The 26,692-nt window shown below is 40.4% G+C and overlaps 1 protein-coding gene across 8 annotated transcripts in view; it reads left to right on the top strand.

The window, feature by feature from the left end:
- FMN1 (formin 1) overlaps positions 1-26,692 on the top strand; it is a 425,066-nt gene that overhangs the window by 311,965 nt on the left and 86,409 nt on the right. For all 8 annotated transcript variants that reach the window (XM_078448455.2, XM_078448453.2, XM_078448448.2 and 5 more), the window contains one exon: positions 16,042-16,134. In XM_078448455.2, coding sequence (XP_078304581.2) covers positions 16,042-16,134 — 93 coding nt within the window. The remainder of the gene's footprint in view (positions 1-16,041; positions 16,135-26,692) is intronic.

Raw genomic sequence — 26,692 nt, 5'->3', positions numbered from 1 at the left:
CAGAGCTTATGCTATGTTACCGTAAACTTGTGTCAGGTCAAAGCATTTCTTCACAGAAAAAGATTTGTGGGTGGTTTTGCGAATATCAAAATATTTTCCTGCGCAAGTAAATTGTGTATCTTGGACCCTGTGGAAGCTTCACAATCCACAAATGGATGCTTTTCATGTCAGACGATGAAATGAGTGAAGTTGGAGGGAAGTCTCTTTAGCCCCAGCAAAGGGGATTGGAGTTTTTGCCAATGTCCTTATCTCTTCCAGATTTCTTTCCAGATTTCTTGGCCTCAGTATGGGTCTTAGAATGGGTAGAGGTCATGGACTGTGACTCTACCCTGTAGGTACCATAGAAAGATCACTGACCCGCCTGAGAGTCAGTAGCCCTGCTCTTGGCCTCCTCTGTGCCGCTTACTAACATAACCTCCACCTAACCTCGCCCAGCCTTCTGTTTCTCCGTTTAAAATCAAAGGATCCCCTGGTGGCAGTGAGCGATTTTTAGCTTTCATTACCTTGTTTCTTACTATTTGCAAAGCACTTTCATAGCTACTCCATACTGTTTCTAGAACTTCCCTGTAGGTGATTAGGGTAGAAGGTTGGATAGCACAAGGCCAGTGGGTCTGGCATCCCTGGGTTCAGATTCTGACTCAGCCACTTAATGTCTGTGGAACTTTATTCATCCCTACTTATCAAAAGGAATAATAGCCAGACCAAGTTTATAGAGTTCTTGTAAGGAATAAAATGAGACACATAAGGCAGGCTAAGGGCCAAGACATCTTTGGTTATTAAGGGCCATTTGTTACCAGTCATACAAGTTGAGAACTTGGTATAGTTTTCAGGGAATCATAGCATATAGAGATAGAAGGCATTATGCCCAATTCTGTGTAGCGACAAGGTGCCATCAAACCAGTAACTTTTCCTGTGCCATTAACCATGGGCTAAAACTGCTAATTTGACTGTGTTTTTGCACTGTTTTTCTTGACTATTTTGATGGACTGTAAAAACACTATCAAATTTCCAGGTATCCAAAAAAAACAAACAAACAAACAAACAAACAAAAAAAACACACCCTCTGAAATATGAGGTGGGGCTTGTTTGACCTTACACTCAGCTCCTTTGTTTAGCAAATATTTACTCATAGCACCGAGTTAGCTGCTAATTTTGAATAAACTAAAATATCAAGTCATTTATAAACACGTTTTGAGAGCAAGTGTTACTCTCATTTTCTAGTGGGAGAAACTGATTCCTACTTACTCTTCTGATTCCTCTTCTCTCAGGAATAGGAATCTGTCCCTAAGAACAGTGATTAAAACTTGCTCTCTGATAGGGGTGGGGAAGGAAAGCAGGGTTTGCCTTCCAGCTGTTGTGCCATTTCACGAAAACAGTTGCAACACCCTTCCTGATGGTGATATTATAAAGGGAATCAACAAATAGTTGCTCCCTCCTATTAAAGGCACTATATCTGGGAACTACAAATACCTAATTTGTTTTTGCAATCCAGGACACATCTTTCCCCTTAACCACCTACCCTCCCCCCAAATTGAGCGATTTAAGCTGAGGCTGAGTTTTTTTGTTTGTTTGTTTTTACCTGGTATATACCTTTAATGTGTTGTTTTTCTTCCTTAAAGCTATTGTACAATTAATTGTGAATCCTAATCAACACCATGTTGAGGTCAGTGGCACAGAGTAAAACTGACCAGGCAACTCATCTAATGGAAATAACTGAACGATTGAACAAAGTCCTGCCACAAGTACGTGGCTCATCTGGAAAGACACGGACAAGTTCCTGGGGTTCCCCCAGGCCAGCAGGAGATAGCTTAACATAGGCCTCTTCTGCCTTTTCCGTGGCATCAGCGCTGAAGACTTTAGGGAGTTTAACAGGCATTTCATCATCTGTCATACCTAGCCTCTCCCGGGGGATACTGCTTCTGTGTCACCATTTCGGCTGTCTCCTTCCACCGCCCCACTTCAGTCCTGCCCGGCATTTCCCCTTTCCTCTAAGAGTCCCATCCTTCCTGACACACTCCTGCCTAACCAAATAACGGCGTCCTGTCGCAGACATCACCCGCTCACCTTCCCTAACCTGCCAGGCCCTGGGAGGCAGACTACCAGGGCCTCTGGACCAGTAACTTTCCCTGTGCCGTAACTCAACAGAGAGGTAGGCTCAATGACAGGTTTACAGGAGAGCAGGACTTTAAATAGCTGAGGTCAGTGTCTGGAGGCTTCCCGACAATACCACTAACAGCATCCCGCCAGTGAGACTATTGGCCGCTTGGTTACCCGCTCTCAACTGTTTCTGATGTTCAACTTTATTTTCAAACACATCCTCAGAAATCCTGACTCCTAGCAGATTGACAGCGCAGCCCTCTTTATTTGAAGCCTTGTTTATAGGCCACAATTCTCCCGACAGATTTACAAGTGTCTGTGGAGTTTTAAAAGACAATTGCTTAACAGGCATTAAGTGAGACACATAGGACTGTGTAAATATTTTAGCTGGAATAGGGGATTTTTTTTTAAACGTCTGAGCCAAATATTGCATTAAATCTGAAAACGGTGGCAAACTGATTAGCTGCCGTTGCCAGCTTCATGCTTTGCCAGGGATTCCTTTAGCCAAGAAGAGATACCAGAATGTGTCCACCAGTTGAGCTTGGGTGTTTTAAAATAACTTTCCATCCTTTGCTTTCTTCTCCTTCTGCCTTTCCATCTTTTTCCCTCTAAATTTCTTTCTGGTTTATCTGGATGTAAACACTCTCCAGAGTAGAAAATTACGGTTAATGTGACTAACCAGCAGAGGCCGAAATGGGAACGGGGGCCCAGAGGTCAGAGAAATTGCGGAAGGCTTGCAGCTGTCCTGGTTGAGCAATGTGGAAACAGGTTGCTTTTTGCTAATGGGACTTATGTATCTTAATCACTGGTCTCTTTGCAGCCAGCTATTGTACTGCTGGAAGGAAATAGTCCTCAGATCAGTTTGGTTACCCCTGCCCCTTACTGATTCTCTTGAGTTGTAAGGAGGCAGGCCTGTTGCCTTCAAGATTTATATGTACTGGAGAATCTGTCGCTTAATGTTAGTAGAAACTACCGTGTAATAAGCATTTTGGCTCTAGAGGAAGCATTTTTAAGTTTATTTACTTATTCTGAGAGAGAGAGCATGAGCAGGGGAGGGGCAGAGAGAGAAAGGGAGAAAGAATCCCAAGCAGGCTCTGCACTGGCAGTGTGGAGCCTGATGTGAGACTCGAACTCTCTACCGTGAGATCATGACCTGAGTCGAAATCACAATGTTTAACGGACTGAACCACTGAGGTGCCCAAGAAGCATGTTTTATTTAAGAATTCCTATGGGGAAGCCATTTTCCTGATTCGAGCATTGGATAAGACGTATTGTTTGACCTCAAGTATAATTTCTGTGAGAATAAGCCATATACTACTTAATGTGTCTTTGGTCTGCCTTTGCTGATCCCATCAGCAACCTCTTAATTTTCACCTGCTCATTTTCACTAAAGACCCTCCTTAATGCAAATACTCCATTGGTTGCCCAAAAATATAGGTTCTGTCTCTTCTCCAGAAATGGCTTGGATTTTTTTTTTATTTATTATTTTTAGAGAGAGAGCGCACGCAAGTGTGCTGGAGGGGCAGAGAGAGAGAGAGAGAGAGAGAGAGAGAGATTGAGAATCCCAAGCAGTTCCCATGCTGTCAGCACAGAGCCCAGTGTGGGCTCATGAATTGCAAGATCATGACCTGAGACCAAATCAAGAGTTGGACGCTGACCTACTGAGCCACCCGGGTGCCCCTGAGTTTTAATCATGTGTCCAGTTTAATATCCTTGGTTCACAGGTCTGAACATCTTAAAATAATGTGTTTATAATTTTATAAATGTATACTTCAGAAATCTGAGTGCTTAATGTAAATATGCCTGTAGACAGTTCCCCAAGCCCATTCAGATAACTCCATTGGTATTGGTGATAGTGTAATTTTCATTCCAATTAAATGGGGCCGGGGGGCCTTTCAGAAAGGCTGCTTTCAGGGACAGACCTCAAACCTAGCCTTATGTTGCAGTTACATCACAAATTATTTTGTGTCAACTTTTGCATGTTGCCAGGTACAGTCATCTGTCAGAAAACTACCTCAGTGCATGGATGATCATCTCATATTTTACATTCTAGAGTAAAATCACTTGAAATGCAAGGACCCTAGCCCCCATATTATGGTGATGGGCGCAATTGTAGTTTACATGTAGCCAGCCACCTCTGCAAGACACAAATACAGAAGGCACAGTTGTAATTTAAAAAATCTGTCCCTTTGATCATTCCCATTTTGGTATAATCTGTGTTGTACCAAAAGCAGTTTGACCATAGGTATCAAGAACCCTAACAATGTTTTATTTTACCCATAATTATACTTTTCAAATCTATCCCAAAGAAGCAATCTTAAACTGAATAAGTTTTTCTGGGCACAGAAATTACTTAAAGCCTGCCTGACTACAAGAATAAGCGAGAAGGGACTTCACTGTTCAACTGTGGGGGCATTGTTAGATAAACTAGGGTACATTTATTTGATGACATTTGATATGGCTATTAAACACAGTGCATGTGCATTCTGTGAAATAAATGAGAAAGTGTGCGTGATATCTTTCATAGAATAAAGGTACATGTGTTTCTCTGTCAAATACAAGTGTATAAAATACATATATAAATGCAGCCCTTATAAAACTATGGAGGAGAGTATGTGATGCAGAGGCCAAGACACTTTAAAAAAGGTATGAAAGTATTAAATGATGACTGTTCTGATCATGATAGCATGAGTTCCCTTCCCTTTCAGTTGCTCAGGAACTTTGTGATTAGGGCTGCCTGCCTGAGGTTTCCTGTTAATACAGTCTACCTGGAGATCAGAACCTTGGCTGAATGTGCCTTTTTCTTCCATTATAACACAATTTTCCCATCTATTGCTTGACATCCCCAGCCTTTCCAAACCAGTCTGAGAAATTAATTTATACTAAAATGTTAATGAATTCTTCTTTAATAGTGTTTTCCTTTTAAATTCATATGTATGCATGTCTAAAGAGATCTCCTGAAGTTAACATCTTCAGTTCAAGGGAAAGCTTCTAATGGTGATGATTTTCATGGGGACCATGAGAAGGGATGTTTTTAAATAAATGGATGGATCGCTTAACACCCTATAAATCAAGTCATGCCTGATCCGTCTATATTTAGGCCTAGTCATGGGTAGGTGATTAATGAATACTTTTCATGCTAATGTCTCGCAGACCAAGGCTGCGTCTATAACCACATAATCATCACAGTGGAAATTCTGACTCAGCTGTGATGTTTGATAGGGGGGACTTTTGAATAGTGCCTTAGACAATTCCGTGCAAAGGCTGTAGCTGGTGGCCCAGCTTCGCAAGTCTTTCCAAAAGTCCTAAAGCATGTTGGCATGTCCTCACTTGGCCCTGTCACTTTTGCTTAAATTTTTTCATGGAGAATACTCATGATCATGGGACATTAAGGTGAATTTCATCTTGGTCAGCCTCCCTCTGTGAAGTGAATCAGCATCATGGGACTCCCCTGGGCTCAAGCTTCCTGGTGGGTTTATTTTTACACAACATTCCTTTGGGGAAAGGAGCACCCACTCTTGAACAGAGTAGCTCTAGACAGTATCTTCTTGGGTGGAATGATTTTCTTCATCTTGCTATTCTTTCTCTAGCTTAACTACTTAAACAAGTGGCTATAGAATCTGTCTCCACTAACCTCACCCCTCTTCCTCTTTTTATCCCCTGGTCCCTGAAACTGCATTTGAGAAGACCAGAGACCTCCATGTTGCTAGAATCAGTGGCCACTTCTCTGTCTTCTATTTGACCTTTCAACAGTATTGCACACAGATGACTGCTCTTTTTTCCTTGCAATACTGGGTTCCTCTCAGACCATGTGACTCCGCACCCCTACTTTTTAAAAAAATTTTTTTTTTTAACATTTATTCATTTTTGAGAGTGAGAGAGACAGAGCATGAGCAGGGGAAGGGCAGAGAGAGAGAGGGAGACACAGAATCCGAAGCAGGCTCCAGGTTCTGAGCTGTCAGCACAGGGCCCAACGCGGAGCTTGAACTCACGAATCGTGAGATCATGACCTGAGCTGAAGTCGGATGCCTAACCGACTGAGCCACACAGGCACCCCCACAGCCCTACTTTTCTATCCAGCTGCTCATTCTCCATCCTTCGCGGGCCTCTCCTCCACCACCTGTGGAGGACAAACCAGGGTTTGTCTTGCAGCCCTTCCCTTCTTTGGCTACATTTTTCTATCCCATCCATGAAGCCTGAACTGCAAACTTTTATATAGAACATGAGTATCTAATTGACATCTCAGATTTAACATGTCCTAAATAACACTCTTGATTTCCCTCCTCAAACTTACAGCTCTCTCCCTTACTCTAGTCAAGTCTGCAGCCAAATATCTTCACACTGAGACTTTTCCTGGCTACTTTATTTAAAATGACAAGCCTCCTACCTCTGTGGCACTTTGTGACTTCCTTTCCCCAATCATGGTGGTCCTAGCTCCTTTGAATCCAGTTTCCTGAATGCAGTGCCTTTGAATCAAAATCTAAGTGATTCAAAACACAGGACACTAAATATCTGGGAAAGAGAACAGCTCTTTGTCCCTGAGGTTCAGCCATACTATTACCACTTAATTTATCCCCCAAGACAAATGCATTCCCATCATGCTTTACTTTCACTCATCATATTTCCTCTTTCTGAAACTACTTCCCTCTTCCTTCATTCTCCTTGGCTGGCTGGCTAACTCCTCCTGAACTTTTTTCAATTGAACTCATAAGTTATCTGTTTTAGAGAAGTTTCCCTGGCCACCACCTCCCGACCCCAGTCTGAGTTGGAAGCCCCTACCCAGTGTCCCGTGATACTGCACTACATTACAATTTGTTGATTTATCTCTGTTTCTAGATTCTTACAAGCATTTTTAGAGGAAAGATGGCCAATACCTCTGGTTAAATACTACCACCCCCCAACATTTAACACAGTGCTATAGTGCAGATACTCAATATTTTGAATGTATGAATATTTGTGTAACCCATGTGTGTGCATAGTAGGCGTAGAAACCACCCTGTCTCCTGTGATCTAAGAACAATTTACTCCAAAATCTCTTTAGAAAAACAGAGCTGTCCATAAGGTTTGATGGAAAGAGGATTGGTACCTCCAATCTTCTATTTCCTTGTTGGAGGGGGCACCTCTACCTCCTTGTAAGGTATCTTTGTTCTGTGCCAGGTCCAGACTTGGTGTAAGATTCAGCACCTTGAGTATTCACAGCCCATGCTCACAGCAAGCACTGTGAGTTCAGGAGACTTTACTGAAGCTAAGGGGATGCCCCAGCGACCAGCCTTCTCCAACTCAACGGTTCCTCTCTTTCTTTCTTCCTCTGTATTCATCTCTCCTTCTGAAAGGGACCCAAGCTCTTCTTCCTGTTATGAAAGACAATGTCACTTTTCCCTAAAGCCAGAATATTAGGTAACACCCTAACACCCACCCAAGCTCTCCTCTAGAGATGGTGGGATGCTTGACCCTAAGAATTAATCAAAGATTTTTGTTTCCGATAATGACTATTTCCTTTCTAAGAATTCCGAATCTAGCTTTTGAGACTAAAAAAAGAAAAATGTGTATCTCAAAAATAAATAAATAAATAAATAAATAAATAAATAAATAAATAACGAATCTGTTATCTCCTATCTGAATTCATGAATGTGAATGAACATGGTTGATATCCTGTCCGTTTTCTCCAGTCCCTGTATCCATCTACATGGATTATACATATACATATCAAGAGATATATTTTTCACATATCTGTGTGTATATAAACATCTATATATGTACATGTGATACTAGAGCCAAATGCTATCAAGGCATTAAGATCTGTACTGCTTGTGTATAGGACTCCCCACCACCACCCCTGCTATTTGGTGGTTTATTCATTTACTTAGTAAATACTCATTGAGTATCTTCTATGGGCTAGACGATATAATAGGTGCTGGGAATACAACAATATGCAAAATATACTCTTTCTGCCTAATGGGAGAGACAGCCAATCATGAAAGTTATAATTACAAAGGAGAAGTATCAGTGCTATGAGACTATAACAGAGGAAACCTCATTAGTATAGAATGGAGGGTCCAAAAGAAATACTGATGAAGTGACCTTTGAGCTGAGATTGAAACAACAACTAACCACTAACAAGGCCTGGTTACTAGGAGCACAGGAGAATGTCACTGGAGAAGGAACACACTGATGCTGGGAGGGACCTGATGGTGTTTGAGGAACTGGGAGATGGCCATGTGTCTAGAGCGCAGAGTGTGGCCAGGAGAGTGAGGCTGGGAAGGCAAGCAGGAGCCACCCATGCAGGGCCTTGGAAGGGCCAATCTGGAGGAGTAATGGAAGCCACCGGCAGGTTTAAGCAGGGGATTGGTATAGTCAGATGTGTATTTTATAAAGATCACTGACTCTAGTGTGAAGAACAAATCAGATGGGGAAGGTTAGATGTGGGAGGACCAGGCAAGAAGGTACTGAGGCAGCTCTTTTGGAGGTGAAACTGTGGTCTAGACATGTCGGTTTGGGAGTCGTAGTCTTCATGATGGTTACTGCAACATTTACCTGCGTGAGATTTTCTTGAGGTAGAGAGCAAGCACGAGAAGAAAGCAAATAGTAAAGAACATTAACACTTAATGGTTGATTATAGAAGGGTGAGGCTGCAAAGGAGACAGGATGGTCAGAGTTAGGAGGAAAGCCAGGAGTGGGGCACAGAGCTAGGGGACAAAGTATTTCAGGAAAGGCAAGTGTTGAACATGGAATCCTGCTGGGCAGTGAGCCAAGACAAGGTTAAAAAGAAGAAAAAGGGAGCAGACAGTAGGATGGATTCCTTGGTGACTTCAGAGTGTTTTCTCAGTGTCCTCAGAGGAGTGAGGTGGATATCAATGGGTCTGAAAGTACATGGTGAGTAAGAAATAAAAAAAAAAGAGCCTGAGCAATTTTTAGAAGATGGTTTGGATGTGAAAGGGATTCAAATATTTATAACATAATGATTTGTTTACTAAACACGTAAATATTAGAAATGTTAACTTAATTCAAAGAGTTTGTGGGATGATTGTTACTGTTTCCTGGTTCTTGGAAATGAAAAGAGTACAGTCATGTACAATATGTTATCTATCTAGGCTTAGTAGTGTTTAAATATTTCAAATGGATAAAGAATATTGCAGATAGAATGTACTGTTCGATATACAAAGGATTTTTCAGGTACATTTTGTTTAGTCCTCATGAAATTTTATGTATCAAGAAACTAATAGAGGTATTAAATAACTTCCCCTGCCAATCAGTGGTATGGAAAACTAAGAAATAAATGTATCTTTAGAGTAAGAGTAGTTCAGGGAAGAGGATTTTCTAAAGTATTGATTGTTGCTCTGTGTGTGTGTGTGTGTGTGTGTGTGTATACATATATATAGGGTAGATACACTCATATACATAAGCATTATTATGCCACAAGAAAATACCAAAGCTTGGGTTGAATTTTTTTTAAGTTATAAAATTCTTTTTTTTTTTAATGTTTATTTATTTATTTGGAGAGAGAAAGAAAGAGAGCATGAGCAGGAAAGTCAGGGGGAAAGAGGGAGAGAGAGAAAGAGACAGAATCCCAAGCAGGCTCCATGCTGTCAGCACAGAGCCCGATGCAGGGCTCAATCCCACGAACTGTGAGATCATGACTTGAGCCAAGATCAAGAGGCAGATGCTTAACTGACTGAGCCACTCAGGTGCCCCTAAAAGTTAGCAAATTCTTTAAGTGTCTTGCCAGTACTTCTCTTAAGTCCAATTATTTATTTAATGGGTCTTTTATTTTTATAACATTTATTGGTACCTTTCTAAAACTAATGTGTTTGATTTCTCAAGTACATGTGTATTTCAAACTTCAGATCCATGGTAACTGTTGAAATGAAGACACAGTCACATCTAAGATTTGAAGAATCATTCTACCTTGCAAAAATAAGCACAAAAAGAACATTCTTCACTTATCTGTGTATTATGGTTTTAATTTAAGACTCAGAGTTTCTAATCGCTTTTTTAAAAAATGGCTTGAGATATAATCACATTTTCTATAATTCATCCACTTAAAATGTACTATATTATGATTATTGGTGTATTCACAGCAGACCATCACCACAAACAATTTTAGAAAATTTCATTACCCCAAAAAAACCTCATACCCTTTAGCTATCACCTCCTCAGTCTCCCCCCTAGCCATAGGCAACCATCATCTACTTTCGGTCCCTCTAGATTTGCTTATTCACGACACTTCATACAAATGGAATTATACAATTTGTAGTTCTTTGTGATTTGCTTCCTTCACTCAGCATAATGCTCTCTCAATGGCTTTTGAGCCATAAACACTGTGCATGTACAGACACGAAAAAGCACTGGCATATGTGAATCCATCTGTGTGTCCACAGTATTTCTGTGTTAACGAGATAACCCAGGTACCACGTATATGAGGCCTGTAGTTTCACTCCTAATACCCAGTTGCCCAGTCAAGTTTTTTGAGTACTCAGGATACAGATTATTTTTTCCTTTGGATGAATACAGTCACTAAGAGGCATGATTTGGATGTAATAAATACATCAGTTGAATTTCCAAATCAAGGGTAATGAATGAAAACACCTTTGATTACATATAGGTTGTCCACACCAGAGTCATTAATGTACATTGGTTTGATTCAAGCCCAGAAATTTGACTTTAGGGGCTGTTTAGCAGAATATGTCTGGCAATCCCCTACAGAATATAATCTGTGTAGGTCTCTTCTAGAACAGATTTTCTATTCCCCCTACCCAGGATTTCCTCTAATGCTACTTACCACTCACCATGCTAAGCCTTAAGATGCCCCCCGTATTTAGCATCAGAGCTCAGGAACTTGCAATAAGCACTTTTTATTTTAAGCTTTTATCATTTGTGTTTGACTTAAGTCATCCTGAAGCCTTCCTTCATGTAGTCTTTTTTTGTAAGAAGTTTTTAAAAATAGTATACTCTCTATTGTGCCTACCTTTAATAATCAAAGTTGAAAAATTCTTAATTTTTTACTAATTTTATGTATAATTTTCCCCTTCCATAGAAATCCCCAAAAGCTGTTTTTATTTTACCATTTTAATGCATTGGATTTAATGTAATTCCCTAGCCATTTCAGTTCAAGGCCAATACCATGAAAAAGAAGTGTGTAGGTTTATTGTGCTAATATTGTGATTTTGATTTCTGAATTTTTTTTTCTTTTTTTGTTTTTTTTACTTTCTTTTGATAAAAGTGTGTTTGGGGGTAGAAAACTGAAAGTTCTGTGTGTGTGCGTGTATGTGTATTTCATGTGGAAAACACTAGGAAGGACACTATACTGTGCTGGTATTGCTAAAAAGAGATACCAGAGTACAGTTATGTTAATACAGGAGGAAATAATTCACACTGTTTACAAGCAGTTCTAATTCCTAGAAACAATAATTACTATGTGCCCTACCCATTGTTGTTGGTGACCCATTCACTACAATGTCTGAGGGCATAGATTTTAGTCTGGGTTTTTCACTAATACATCCTCAGTACCAAATATAAGTTGTGCATTTAGTTGACACACAAGGGGATATTTGGTGAACTGGTGTATTTGTTGAATGAATTCCTTTGGGATAAACTCCTTAACCCAGCATTCTATGCCCTTTGTATCTGACTCTGATTTATATCTCTCATGTAAACCCTATTGATAAAAGACTTGCTCTGGTCACAGTTCTGAATGTTGCCACAACAATCCGCTATAATGGTCCTTGGAGCTTGGGACTTTTGGAAAGGATGGGGAATTTGTAAAACTGAGGGGGAAGTAAAACTGGCACAGAGCCATGGAGGGGGTGGAGTAGGAATTAGGTAAGCAGAGAATAGAGCCTTCCAGACTGAAAAAGCAGAGTCTGGATAAATCTCTCCTTTCCTCTAAAAATGTATTGTGACTCCTCTAAGCCCACAGATCCTTCAACTCAGACAAATAAACATGTTCCATGTTCTCCTAAAAAATGCCCATGGACGTTTGAGCAATTAGACATGTCTTAGGTTTTGATGAATTAATTATATGTAGGCCTTGCCTCTATAGTCTTGCAGCCTACCCATGCTTTTTAAAATGGTCCAACAGACCCACTGGTGTCTGGGTGGCTCAATTGGTTAAGCCTCCGACTTCAGCTCAGGTTATGACCTCATGGTTCATGAGTTCAAGCCCCACATTGCGCTTTCTGCTCTCAGCACAGAGTCTATTTCAAATCCTCTCTCTCTGCCTCTCCCCCATTCATTCTCTCTCTCAAAAATAAAAAGAAACATTAAAAAAAATTTTTTTTAATAAATAAATAAATAAAATGGCTCAACAAACTTTATTCCTTGTTCTCATGGGGCAAAAACAAAACAAAACAACAAAAAACAAGACAACCACCTTTGACCTTAACAGTCTAATATCTGAAATCTTAAAACATTCAAGGCCATATCCTTCACTGAAATGCTTCACAAGCACTCATCTTTTAAATGAGTTAAAATAACTCTGTCCATTTAGTGTCCATTATTCCCTTATGTTTTGCTTTTCAATATTTAATCTCTCTCTCATGACCATCACTTACTATCTAACTTCAGGAATCAATATATTTTTAATTCTGCCCCAAATTTACTAGATAACAATAAAGAGAATGTAGGGTGACTTAGGCTTTAAACATTGGAAACGCTGACTCGGCCTGTGTCTGAGGCAACCTTGGTGGTCTGGCGATATTGTATACGTGCCCTCTGGTTGGACAATAAGCGACATTTGTGGATTTGTCAGTGACCTCTCCCCTTTGTGCACTGCCGGTCTCCGGTGTCATCATTAATTAATCTTCAGGTCTCCTATTTGTCTGCTGGAAAGCATCTCAGATAAGCCAAGTTAATAAGTGGGAGTGGGCGAGCTGCCTGGTCACTGGAACGTGCAACTGTGTGGGGACGGTCAGTGAGCTGGTCAGAGAGCACCCTTCTGCTCTGATCACGGAAAGAAGTTTGATTCTAACAGGTCACTTGGGAAGCTGGGTCAGCTGGGATGCAGGGAGGACCTCCAAGCCCAGCCAGGGAGCTGCTCTTGCGCGCACTGGCTTCAGTTTCTGAGTTCAGAACCTTGAGGCCCAGAGGCCTAAGGCTCTTGCTTCATACTTGCTTCATCTTTCTCAGGAGCTTCTTCAGGGAATTCTAACAGTGGGTGGTAGAACTTCAGCAAAGGAACAAAAATTATCATCCTTGTGTTCCTAACAGAGAGCATGTTTCTGTAAATCTGGTTCGTAGCATTTGTAGTCACTGATTCTCGGCCGTGACTCTCTTACCATTCTGGATGGGGCATGTTTCCCGACCAATGTTACTAAATCATAAAAATAACAAATAGTGTTTGTGAGGCCACTTGCCAGTGCCAGGCATTCTGCAAACCATCTTATATGCATCATCTCACTTAATTCTCATATCATGTCTGGGAGGGGGTCCCTGCTGTGCAGATGAGAGAAACAAGGCACAGCCCCCTGCCGAGCCCACGAAGGACTTGATCCAAGCACAAGCCCTTCACTATACCACTATATGGCCTCAAAATCTGAGCTGTTCCCTAGACCCCGTGAGCTCTATCACCACAGCCAGGACAAAGGAAGAGCCACAATGATCAATCTTTTTAATTCAGGCAGAAGTAGCGATTTTGCTTTTGTTACTGAAAAAACAAGCTGTGCCTTTGGCTTTACTCTGGCTAGGGAGCAGTAACCTTGAAGAAATTATTGTCATGTCTTTAATTATGTCCTATTACTGAAGTACAGACATACCTTACCATATATTATCTGTGTTTATGAAAAATAGTTCTCTACAAATGGAATTGTTGGAATTTGGACATAATAGAGGGCTAAAGAATTTAAATTCTCCCAATTTATATTGTAAGAAATTCCACCTTTCTTTTAAATATGGCTACCCGTGCTCTCAAAATCATAGCTGGGTATCATCAGGAAAGTTTATGTGGCCATGAAAGTTCATTGAAAAATGTCGATTCTTGAAAGCAGACACCTTCCAAAGTGTTTCTGACCAATCTCCTGCTTGTAGGTCTACCCTCAGAACTAATCTGGAGGTACCATAAGACAGGTTACCTTGCTTATGTCTTATGCCATAAAGGAGTGGATGTTTGGGGGTGGGGAGAGTCTTTAGATGACACTGAGCCCTTTCAAATCAGCATGGGACAATCACAGTGTTTGCAGAGTGGAGACTGGGACCCTCGGTGCCAGAAAGAAAGGAAAGAAGGAAAAGATGAGGAGGTCATGCTGTACTCCTGGAAAGCCCACTCTGAGTCTGGGTCAGCATTGCTGATGTTTTTTTTTAATCTTCCTTCACATGAGAATGTAGTTAAGGGGCACCTGGGGTGGCTCAGTTGGTTGAGCATCCAACTCTTGATCTCTGCTCAGTTCATGACTTCACTGTTTGTGAGATCGAACCCCATGTCGGGCTCTGCACTGACAGCATGGACCCTGCTTGGGATTCTCTCTCTCCCCCTCCCTCTGCCCGTTCCCTGCTTGCGTGCACTTGTGTGCACATGCACTCTCTCTCCATCTCTCTCCAAAAAAGAATAGAATGTAGTTAAGATGAGGAAATCATACACTTTGGCCACATCTGCATGGAACTCTCTGGAGAAGTTTTGGGACAAGTAAATGACACCTCCATGATGACTTCATAAGTATTAATATAAGTACACAAATATATATAATGAATGGTAAAACATAAATACAGAAGGTATTAGAGATACTTGAAGGATGCCAGAATTTTGGATTGGAAAGGGCTTTATGACATGGCAGCATGTCAGAGAGACGTTTTAGGACGAGTGGGACTTTGTCTATTGCAGTTATAAGTATGTATGACACTCCAGAAGAACGGATGGAGAACCACATGAATGTAGAGGTGGAACTGAGAATGTTGGCTGATAGGATTTGGAAGCACTGCAGAATTTTGGTTTGGTTGGTCAAATGTATGTGGAAATAGACCTGAAGGGTACAGATGGTACCATGATGGAGAAGGCCCAGAGTTTGCATTTAATTAGCAACGAGCACCCATCCATGGTTTTATCTTGTCTTACATCTTTTCCTCTTTGTTTTCAGTGGACGAGTTTGGCTTATAATTCACACGGACCAAAGAAAACTTAACAAGCCTCCGAGTTAACCCTTGATCTTCTCTCCCTTAAAACAGAACAATAGAAAGATCATAACTTTCCACTATTCCCCATCTCAGCAAATAGTAGTCATTACCACTGTGATGGTGAACTGTGGGTTAGTGGGCTTTCCATATGACCAAATCAGAACTGTCTAATTTGAGGGGATGTGATTATCCAAAAAGCTATCTATTATAAATGAAAGATCGTAGATTATAAATTATAAATCCGTTTATAATTTCTATCTGAAGTATGTCACATGTAAAACAATTTCACATGCATTAGTGGAATATTAATGGGAAGGGTGGGTGAATGAGCAGCATGAAAAGAGAGGGACAGTCCTCCCTGACCTGGGCTTGCTTCTCATGCTGGGATGTTGGGGGGGTTCCAGGCAACTTGGTTGCTTGGGAATTTCTGCAAAACCTATTTCAAGCTCTACTTTTGGAGCACAAATCTGAAGAGGATAAAGGCCTTTAATTCCCTGGGAATTCAGTAGTTCTTGCCTGTCTTTTTTTTTTTTTTTTTTTGAGAGACCAAAAGCGCAATACTTTACCTGTCCCGAGTCAGGTTTTTCTGCATCTCTAAAAGGACAGTTGAAGGTGGTGCATTTCTTTGTTGCTGAAGAAAGGTGTGGAGTAAGATGACTATTTTTATTTGTTTGTGTTGCTTCTGGTTTTGTTTTCATTTTTTTTTTTTTTTTTGCCCTGGAATTTGCTTAAACAGTGACTGATAAGGGTTTTGCACACTTAAAACCAAAGAGCATAGCACAGAGCATAAGCTCAGCAAGTACATGTTCTTCAAGAAATCTAATTCCCAACTTTTCTTCACAGCAAGTGAGAAACAGATGATGGTGGTGTGCAGGGAGTCACCGAAGGAGTATCTCCAGCCTTTCAAGGACAAACTAGAAGAGTTCTTCCAGAAAGGTAGGGAACTGCATCCGCTACACATCCATGAATCTCTGAAACATCCCCCATTCCCTGGACCTTTCTCTGAGGCCCACGTCCCGTCGCATCCCTGCTGACCACTAGCAGCTCCAGTGACTGGAGCCAGTCCATCTTCCTTCCTCCCTCTATCTACTCAGTGTAGATAGAATTGTTCTGCTACTTTTTTTCCCAGTGTTTATTATTTGAGAGAGACAGAGAGACACAGAGAGAGAGAGAAAGCAAGCAGGGGAGGTGCAGAGAGAGAGGGAGACACAGAAGCGGAAGCAGGCTCCAGGCTCTGAGCTGCCAGCACAGAGCCTGACGCAGGGCTCGAACTCACTAACTGCGGCATCATGACCTGAGCCGAAGTCGGCCACTTAACCAACTGAGCCACCCAGGTGCCCCTGTTCTGCTACTTTTATATCACCTTTCAAACCCTTTTTAATATGTTAAATCCTTTAATGTTACTCCTGTTCTTGTAAACTTCTTGAGGGAAGACGTTTTCTTTGTCTCTTCATGGAGCCCAAGGGAATCCTCAGTACATGTTACCTGCCGAATGACATACAGTCAAGGCTTATGCAGTCATGCCTTTCAGATTTGCAGGCAGCCTGAACAAGCAGCTGGTGATTATCTCCCTAGGTTTATCAGTGTAGCATCTTAAAAACTTGTGTTGTATTTTTTTAATGTCTTTTTTTGAGAGAGAGAGAGAGAGGAAGAGAGAACACACATGTGCAAGTGAGTGTGGTTGGGGGGAGGGCAGAGAGAGAAAGAGAGAGAGAGAATCCCAAGCAGGCTCCACATTGTCACTGCAGAGCCCGACGCGGGGCTTGATCCCCAGACTGTGAGATAATGACCTGAGCCAAAATGAAAAGTCAGACACTTTACTGACTGAGCCACCCATGTGCCCCTTTTGTTGTATTTTTATTCCTTTTCAGAATGGAAAATTGGGGCCAAATGAATGTCACACATGAAGTCACTTGGCCCTCATCAGCCTTTTGGGATTAGTAGATCGAAGTCATAGGCAGGAGACTACTTATTTAGTGCATTTATGCACTTATTTAGAAATCTTACTAAGTTATGTTCCTTCCTCCGTGATTTTGGCAGGGGTAGAGAACTTTGGTTGATCTCTATTAGTGAATGTAGAAGTTTAATGCCTTGTGGATATTTCCTATTCAATTTTTTTCAAATCCAGCTTATGATGTGAATCATAATATAAGTGTGGGTCACAAACTTGCAGTTATGAAGCAAGTTAAGTCATGGGAATGTATTGTACAGTATGGGGACTATAGTTAATAATACTGTATTGTATATTTTAAAGTTGCTAAGAGAGTAGATCTTAAAAGTTCTCATCAGAAGAAGAAAAGTGTTGTAACTATGTATGGTGATGGATATTAACTAGACGTATTGTGATGATCCTTTTGCAGTATATACATAAATGATTGTGTTGTACCTCTGAAACTAATATGTTATGTGTCAATTATATCAGTAAAAAAGCATGGGGTAGTTAGAGGGAGCTTTTGTCTTTGCTAGAAAGTCAGAGGAAATACATGCAGGAAGCTCTGGGGATGTATCAACATGCTCTTTCTAGTTGTTAATAAGGCCCCGTGATACCACACCGTCAACAAAAGACCATTTAAGCAGGGTGAATCCAGAAAGTATGGCCAAACCACCTTGGGAATTGGCAGGAAAATTCTCAGTCCATGAGTCAGAGAAACTCCGTTCCAGCTGTTCCTTTGGTGCAGAGATCATTGTTCCCTCCTCCTTGGTGAGGGCTTGTTTGTGTGGAAGCAGAAGTCAGGAGTTGTCTCTTGGCCACTGCTGAACCTCTTATATGATGGAAGTGATATTATCAGACAAAGTACCATCTTAAGAGCAAGAGTGATACCACCCCTTATGTGTTATGTGACTAAAATTAGGTGTATTTTATATGTGAGTTATCACAGTAGGTACATTGCTTTAGTATTATACCATATAAATATAACCTAAATGTCCTGAAGAAAAAGCATGAAGGGTTTCCTTTTTGCTGACCCCCAATTAATAACTTCTGCTCTTGAAATATGTAGAATTAACTTGAAATGAGGCTCATATGTTGTTAGATTCTGTTTTTATTTTTAATTGTTACTCTAAATCTGGAAAATTCTGCAGTGTGTATATTTAGGTATTATCAGCCTATATGTTACAATGGCTTTATACTCCTTTCTCTTGGAACTAGCTAGCATCTTAAAACTTACATCGTGAATTCTATTTTTTGTTGTTGGAAAAATAGAGAATACAAGTAGATTTAGAGCCTTGAAAATCTTTAGTGCCTTAGAAAGGGAATTTGCAAATCACTGTCTGGAGGTGTATGTTAGATTCTTCTCTGTTAAGTTTCTTCTGGTCTGTTCTGAAAGAGGAAATTGAGTTGAGGCAAACTGAACCTTATGTCAGTGAGGCAAGAGTGTGGCAACAGTAAGATGTTCTAGAAAAACTCTAGGTGTTCTAGAAAAACCCTGGCTGCACACTAGAATCACCTGGGAGAGATTTGTAGACATTCCGATACCCAGGCCAAACTCCAGACCTACCATCAGCATCTCTGGGGGTGGGCCCAGGCATTAGCATTATTGATTTACTCCCCAGATGATGCCAGTGTGTAGCCCAGGTTGAGAACCTCCATTGTCCAGCTTTGGTCACCCTTCACACCACACCATTCCGTGTGTCTTCGACGATGTTTATTCAGTCAGGGGCACCTGGCTGGCTCAGTCGGTGAAACACGACTCCTACTCTGAATGTTGTGAGTTCAAGCCCCACGCTGGGCATCGAGCCTACTTAAAACTAAACGAAACAAAACATGTTTATTCAGGAGCCTGCTGTACATCACTCTCTCCTTGTTCCTCTCTCAGGGACTGTCTTACTGGGAAAAGATCTGCCACTGAATAAAGGAGTCAGTGCCCCTTGAACCCACATAGTGAAAGGAAGATGGGAAGGACATTAGGAATAACCTCAAATCACATTTAAAACAAAAACAGCTAAAACAAAGCACAAAGAGAATTTAAAGGAAAGCTATCGTTTATATAGAATTTTAAAATATAAAAATAAAATGTAATATTGTAGGAACCTTAAACATTCCCAATATCGTGTGGTGAAAAGAGCCCCTGTTGAAATAGCCTGTTACTGTTATGACGTAGCTGAGTTGGTCAAACATCAGTCTAGAATTGTACTGTCCAATATAAATGGCAGGCACCAGCCACATGAAGCCGTTGGGCAATTGCAATGTGGCTGATCCAATTTGAGATGTGCTCCAAGTGTACAAGAGCAGATTTTGACGACTTACTATAAGAAGACACAAAATATTTCATTTCTGATATTTTTATATTGATTACATGGTAAAATAATATTTTGAATATATTGGGTTAATGGGGCGCCTGGGTGGCGCAGTCGGTTAAGCGTCCGACTTCAGCCAGGTCACGATCTCGCGGTCCGTGAGTTCGAGCCCCGCATCAGGCTCTGGGCTGATGGCTCGGAGCCTGGAGCCTGTTTCCGATTCTGTGTCTCCCTCTCTCTCTGCCCCTCCCCCGTTCATGCTCTGTGTCTCTCTGTCCCAAAAATAAAAAAAAAAAAAAATAAAAAAAAAAACGTTGAATATATTGGGTTAAAAATAAGATATTATTAACATTAATTTGCCTGTTTCTTTTCGTTTTTAAGCATGGCTACTAGAAAACTGAAAATGATATCTGTGGTTCACAGTATATTTCCATGGGCCAGCACTAGTCTAGACACAAGGCCCTTAGCCTTTCTCATTTCATTCCTTCACTCCCCTTGTCAAGTTCTTGCTCTGCTTGAAGCCTGGGTTCCTGGAATGCAGTTTCAGGAGCAAGCCCCTCCCCACTTTTGCTCTGGTCCTGGCCATTGTTTGGCTCAGGTGGGGGCGGATGCTTAACTGAAGGATATGGCAGCCTGCCAGTTCATGAGGCTGTTCCTCTGTGGTTCAGCAGGCGGGGTTCTGCCATGTTGCAGAATATACACGTGGAATATCTCTTGGCTACCATGGGGTTCTAAATAGTAGTAACTTTTTTATGTAGATGTTTCAGTGATTGGTAGAAAACGTGGGGTTTTCCTTCCACCATAAACATGCAGTATTTATCCTGGGTAACCGAATTTTTATGACAGTTACACATCTTTAAGTGTACTATCTCATGTAATACACCATTCATTGTAAGAAACACCATTATTACAAGTACTACTAAGAATGAAAAATTGTTGACAGTTAAACCACAATGTGTCATAGATTATAAGATGTGCCCTGAAAGCATGTGCTAAAATATGAAAATTCCATCAAGTTTGAAGTTGACGTAATATGGTACTATAAATAGGGAAACAGACTCAGAGAGGAGCAAGGTCTAACACTTTCAGGTAACTTAGGGGAGGGTTTCAACAAAGATGTTTTTGTTTGGGGGGGGTGCGGTGGGGAGGCAAAGATAGTGATAATGATGGTAACAACAGTGGATGATAGTTAACCTTTGCAGTGTGCCAAACACTCTGGGGAGAGAAGCTCTCCTTTCTTTTTTAGGCCTCATGACTACCCTCTGGAATAAGCACTGTTATCACTCTGTGGTACAGATGAGGAAGTAGAGGATCAGGAATTCTCAGCAGATAGGTTGTGAAGGGCATTCCAGGCAGAGGATGGAAAGACATGATATATTTGGGCAATGGCAAGAGACTTGCTGTGGCGAGATCACAGGGCATATGGGAAGAACACAAGACAAAAAAGGAGAGGAGGGTCCCAATATGACTTGCTAAACAATCTGAACTTTATCTTATAGGCAACGTGGAGCCTTTGGAAAGTGGTATGTATGGGAATGATACAGTCACACTGGGTTTGTTTTGATTTGGTGCATGGGATCCTTTTACTTTGTGCTGTCAAGAAATACATTATAAGCAAGAGCAACATGAAGAAGAGTTGGAGTAGTAAAAGATAGGGAAGTAGTCTATCAAGTTATTCCACAGTAGGCCAGGCAAATGACAGTAAGAGCAAAAGCAACCACAGAAAAATAATGAAGGAAGGGACATATTTCTAAAGCTTTTAGGAGTTATAGGACTAGATGACCCATTGAAAGTACAAAAACGAGAGACAGATCATTCCCCTTTTTCTTGCTTGGATAACTGGCTTGATACCAATAAGGAGAACCAGATTTGGGGTGGAAAACAATGCAGTTCATTTTGAACACGTTCGTTTGACACATGCAAGAGACACACGCCAGTGGAGTTTTGGGTTCATGAGAGAGCACTGGATGGGACGGGAGAGGGTGGAAGTTCAAGTCATAGGAATGAATGAAAAAGCCCAAAGAAAGGGTGTAAGATGAGAAGTTCCTGTAGTATCAAAGTATCTAAGTACAGGATATAATAACCACAATTGAGAAAAGATACTTCCATACTTTCATAATATCTGAGTATTTGGCAGACAAGCCAATTTTCTATTAGGAGTCTTATCACTCATAAAGTCTTAAGCAATTGAGTTCTTTATTCCTGAGAAGTCACCCATGTGTGATGACTCAGTTGATTCATGGTTACACTGATTTTTTATATGAGCTGCAGTTCAGTTCTTATAACACTCATGATGATTTAATTTTTCTTTTGTAAATCATATCCTGTTGCCACACTCAAGTGGAGATGATGTGTTTGCCCTTGTGTCATCTTTCGCTTCTCAAAATGCCCTTAAATAGTGTGACTTGACAAAATTGTGGTACTTGTTCTTAACTAATTTCATTTCCTGTGTAAAATAGAAAGTAATTTTAATGGCACCATTTTTCAGAGTTGCAATCTCCATAGTATCAAGCCTTTTCCCTTACATGGTTTTGCTTTTCCACAGTAGGCTCTTGTTGATTCCAATTTACAGCTCAGTTCAGAGTAACCTTGTGCAGGCATTATTTGAGCCCATGTTTTCCCACCCTCAGATCAAACATAGTCATAATGATATGGCCTTCAAAAATGTGATGCTCACATTAAAAGTCCCCATAAACATGGCAGGGATCCTGTAATTGAAAGAAGGCGCAGAGCAACTGATTAGATCCTAGGTATAGATCTTGTAGGTGGTCTTTGCATGCTGTTAAATTGGTCATTTGTATTTATAGCTTCGGCAGGGAGGGCTGGAACCTAACCTGGTGCTAAGACTAGCCGTCTCCCACACTTGCCCTATCTCATTCTCCATTAGTTTCAGCTGGCATCCATGAATGGAACCAAATCGAAATGAATCTTAATGAGCTGTGCCAGTCCTACTTTATCACACTATCCTCCAAAGTTCTTTGACCAGCTGAGATTAGAGATATTCTTAATGTCAAGACACTTATCTAGTAATAAGTAAATATATACATTTACAAAAAACTAAGAAACAAAACAACTCTGATTGCCCACATTGAATGCAAAAAGAATCATTTAAATAGATGATCTGGTTCTATTTACTTTCTCATCCTAACATAATGGAGCCTCAGCATGGCCCATGATAGGTGTTAATAATTATTGTGGAATTAATGAAGGAGCAGCCTGAATCTTGTAAAGTGCCTGGAGGCTATTTTTCCCCCTCTGTGAGTTTCCTGTTTAAATTCTTTCAGAACTGGTAAATCATAGCAGAATCTGGTGAGATGCACTTTTGGTCTATAATGCACATCTGTGGTCAAACCTCCTGGGTATCAAAACATCTTTCTCCTTCACAAATATGCATGTAATCCATTCTTAATAAATACTTAGATTGATAAGGTCCATTACTGAACCTCAAACCATAGACTAAAATCAGGTTCTTAGGTAATCTCTTCAACCCCCAGAATATTCAAGCATCAAGCTTACAGAGAACAGAAAGAACCAGTGATCTGGACAGTGTGACCTGTGAGAAGAAATAATTCTTACATCCTCTACAGTATTGTGTTGTAGAAGGAAGAACTATGGCCAGGAGAAAGCACACTACTCTGTTGGGCCAAATCAAGTTCTTGTACACCTCACTATTCAAACAAAACAAAACAAAACAAAACAAACCAGCAAGGCTGGCTCCAAATAACATCAAATGGTCAAGAATTAAGATTGTTGTGATTTCTGGGTCACCACAGTAACACAGCAGTAATCTTCAGAAAATGGAGTGACTATTTTATCAAAGGTTTTATTAAGTAGACTCTTTCCTGAAAGGGTTAGTTTGAATCAGTTTGTTTTGTTTGGTTTTGTTTTTTCCCAGAAATTTCTGCAAAGAGCACAATCCCTCCCCTCCACCCCACCAAGTTAGCTTCTCTCTCCCTCGCTCCACTTCTTCCTCCCTCTCTTTGCTCCCTCTCCCCTCTCTTGTTCTTTCCCTCCCTACTGACCACCCCCCCCCCCCTTTATATCTTTAACTTACTTCATTTTTCTTTTCTGGACAAACATCCAATAAGTTGTCTTTCCAATAACTCTAGTTCTCTTTTTCTTTTCCTTTATTTCCAATGAAAATTTTGCAACAAGAGGAAAAATAACTAAATTAATTGTGTGTGTGTATAATAGTAATATAAATTTCTGGAAAACATTGTACCCACCTACCCAGCCCCCCCGCCCCCCCACCAAAGAAAGAAAACTACAGACCAATTTCACTGTAGTTTTAAATGTTTAAATACAACAATACATTTTATGGTCAAATGGAGTTTATTTCCACAATGTAAAGATGATATGATATTGGGAAGTCTGTTAACATAATTCATCACTGTTAATCTCTCTAACAGGAAAACTCATATGGTCATCTCTTTAAAAGGCACTGGCCAAAATTCAACATCCATTCTCCATTTAAAGCTCAATAAAACATTAACATATGCTTCCTTATTGTAATGAAAATTAATACGTGTCAGCCTCAGATTTGCAACCCCTATCACACACAAAAGATAAGTCTACACAATATATAAGAGCTCCTAGATGTTGAGAAACAAGACCAGTATTCAGTACAAAGGCCAATAATGTGAACAGTGGCCAAAACTGCTCTTCAAACATATGAAAAGATGCTGTTCTCAAAATAAATACAAAAGAAATCCTATTGAAACTCCATTCTTTCTAAGATTGGCAAAGTTATAAACGTTTGGTAGCAAACTCTTTTCCAGTGCAGTGCAGTAAACCCCTGTTCTCTGTTGCTTGTGAAAGTGGAAATTGTTACACTCCATATAGAGGTCTATTTAGCAGTGTCTATTAAAGCTACATATGCACGTGTCTTTTGACTTGTCAGTTCTACTTCTCAATGCATACCCTCAGATGTTTACACATGCAAAGTGATTTATGTGCCATGCTACTTATTCAGACATTGTTTGTAGCAGCAAAAGATTGGTAACGATCTCAATGACCATCAGTAATGAAATTGTCAAATTATAGTACTTCCATATGGAAGTATGGAATACTAAGCATCTGCTTTAAAAAAAAAATGAGGAAATGTTGTATCTATTGTCATGGAAGAATCTCTAAGGTATATTTTAAGTGGAAAACAAGGGTCAGAAGAGTAGGAATATTACCATTATTAATAATAAAAATGGATACTAAACAAAAATCTCTGAGGACAAATAGGAAACTAATCTTAGGGGCTGATATTTAGCTGATTCTTACCATCTCAACCATGCAGGTAATCTGTCCTGTTTAGTGGGCACCCAGGCTATTGTGAAATATTTAAAATATTACCCCTAAAAATGACCAGACAGGTTCATTGCTGTAGTGGATAGAAAAAAGATGGGTGAGGTTCAGATATGGCACACAGACTCTTCATAAATCTTCTAATCAATGTGTACCTCTTCAAAACAATTAAACAACTATTTTTTTAAAAAAACACTTTCTATGGTACTTTGGTACTTAGATTTTTTCTTTCAAGGTTGTCTCCCCTTTCAGGCTTTTCCCATTGTGGTACCAGTTGGGGTCCCTTAGCCTGCTGAACCTAGCCCTTCATGTACAATTTCCAAGGAATTAGGAATTAAATCCTCTCATTCACAGCCTCTTTCCCTCCTCTGAGGGCTGAACTGGACCACTTAGAAGGAAATTTGAGGACATTTTTTTTGTGTTTTCCTTCTCTCATGAAAGGAGAGCCAGATGTATGAGCTAGTACCTTGGCTTTCTTTCCTAATGCTCTTGTACACACACACACACACACACACACACACACACACACACACACACACACACTAAAGTCCCTCAAGTTCTTTCTTCTGGACTTAAACTGCCTTTACTCATTTTGCTCATGGTTCTGCCATGCTCTTGTGATAACTCTAACTGAAATGTCCATGAGAGTCCTCTTTGCTTGAATATGTAGAGCATTTTACTTTTCCCTCATCATTTGGTCCCTGTTTCCATAGTCTTGTTCTCCATTTCACCTGGATCATCTTAGCTCACCATGACTTTCGATGAACTGTTTCCTGAGCATACAGGGTAAGAGTATAGGAGCCTACATTTCAAATTACCCTGACTCAGGCCTGTAGGGGAGGACCAGTTATCATTCATTTATAATTAAGATGATTTTAAGAATCTGACCTCGTCTATGGATGTATGTATTTTAAGCCTTACCTGTAATTTTTGAAAGAGAGGTTTTGTCTGCTGTTTGTAAACAGTGTCTCAGAACTACATGCAAGTGGAAGAGAGATGGTAGTGGTTTGGGTTGGAGGGAAATGTAGGGTAAGTATCATTAACTCTTACTGGGTCTTCTCTAGAGCCCAGATATTTAGACAGATGTGCACTTGCGTGCACGCATATGCCCACCGCAACAGCTCCAAACCTATGAGACCAAGCTGCTTTGGTGGAACAGGGACTATACCTTAGCAACTATACCTTTACAACTTTGAGTAAAGCTTTTAACCATGTAGGTAGTAAAGTATTACTAGTGCCCACCTCATGATGGTATTTTTGGTGTTGATGTAATCCCTTCATTTCCCTTCATCATGGCAGACTCCAAGATCCTTTAAGATTCTGGAGCTACAAGCCCCTGTTTGATGAGTAGAAACATCCCCAGGTAGAAGAAGGGCATGAAGCCAAGTGAGCCGGCCTCTTTCTAGGTGTAGACCTTCTTGCCCACTTGTGAATTCCCTTTGCATATTTCATTGGCTTGTTTTGGAAAAACTAGAAATAGACTAACTTGTGTTCCCTAGAACCAGGGTTTTAGGAACTTCTGAAGTCTTATACTTTTTTTTAAGTCTTATTCTTGATACAAAGCCATAATCACAATATTTAATCTTCCAATCATGACTACATGTACACCTTTTGATTAAAAAGGGGTTTTTTGTATAAATTTTCTGAATATAACAGAAAGAGCATTGTGTATGAAGTTGGAAGACCTGTGTCTGAACCCTGACTTTACCACTTAACTTTCCTGTGTGATGTTGGACAGGTTTGTAATTTTCTTTGAGTCTTTTTCTTCTTATCTGTAAAATGGGAATAGTAGTGTCTGCTGTATAGTATCATTATGAAGATTAAATAAGACAACATCATATGACTATAGAGCATCAATAAATACGTTATTTTTAGAGCATAATTATTATCCCGCCCCTGCCTTCTGTGAGAAACACCAGTTGGTTGAAAATTTCCCTCAAGTCTTCCAACTCCCTTAAGGGAG

The sequence above is a fragment of the Panthera onca genome, chromosome B3 (assembly GCF_046562875.1).
Source record: "Panthera onca isolate mPanOnc1 chromosome B3, mPanOnc1 haplotype 2, whole genome shotgun sequence".
Lineage (NCBI taxonomy): Eukaryota > Metazoa > Chordata > Mammalia > Carnivora > Felidae > Panthera > Panthera onca.
Note: the sequence above shows the minus strand (reverse complement) of the source record. Positions and strands in the feature narration are given on the sequence as shown.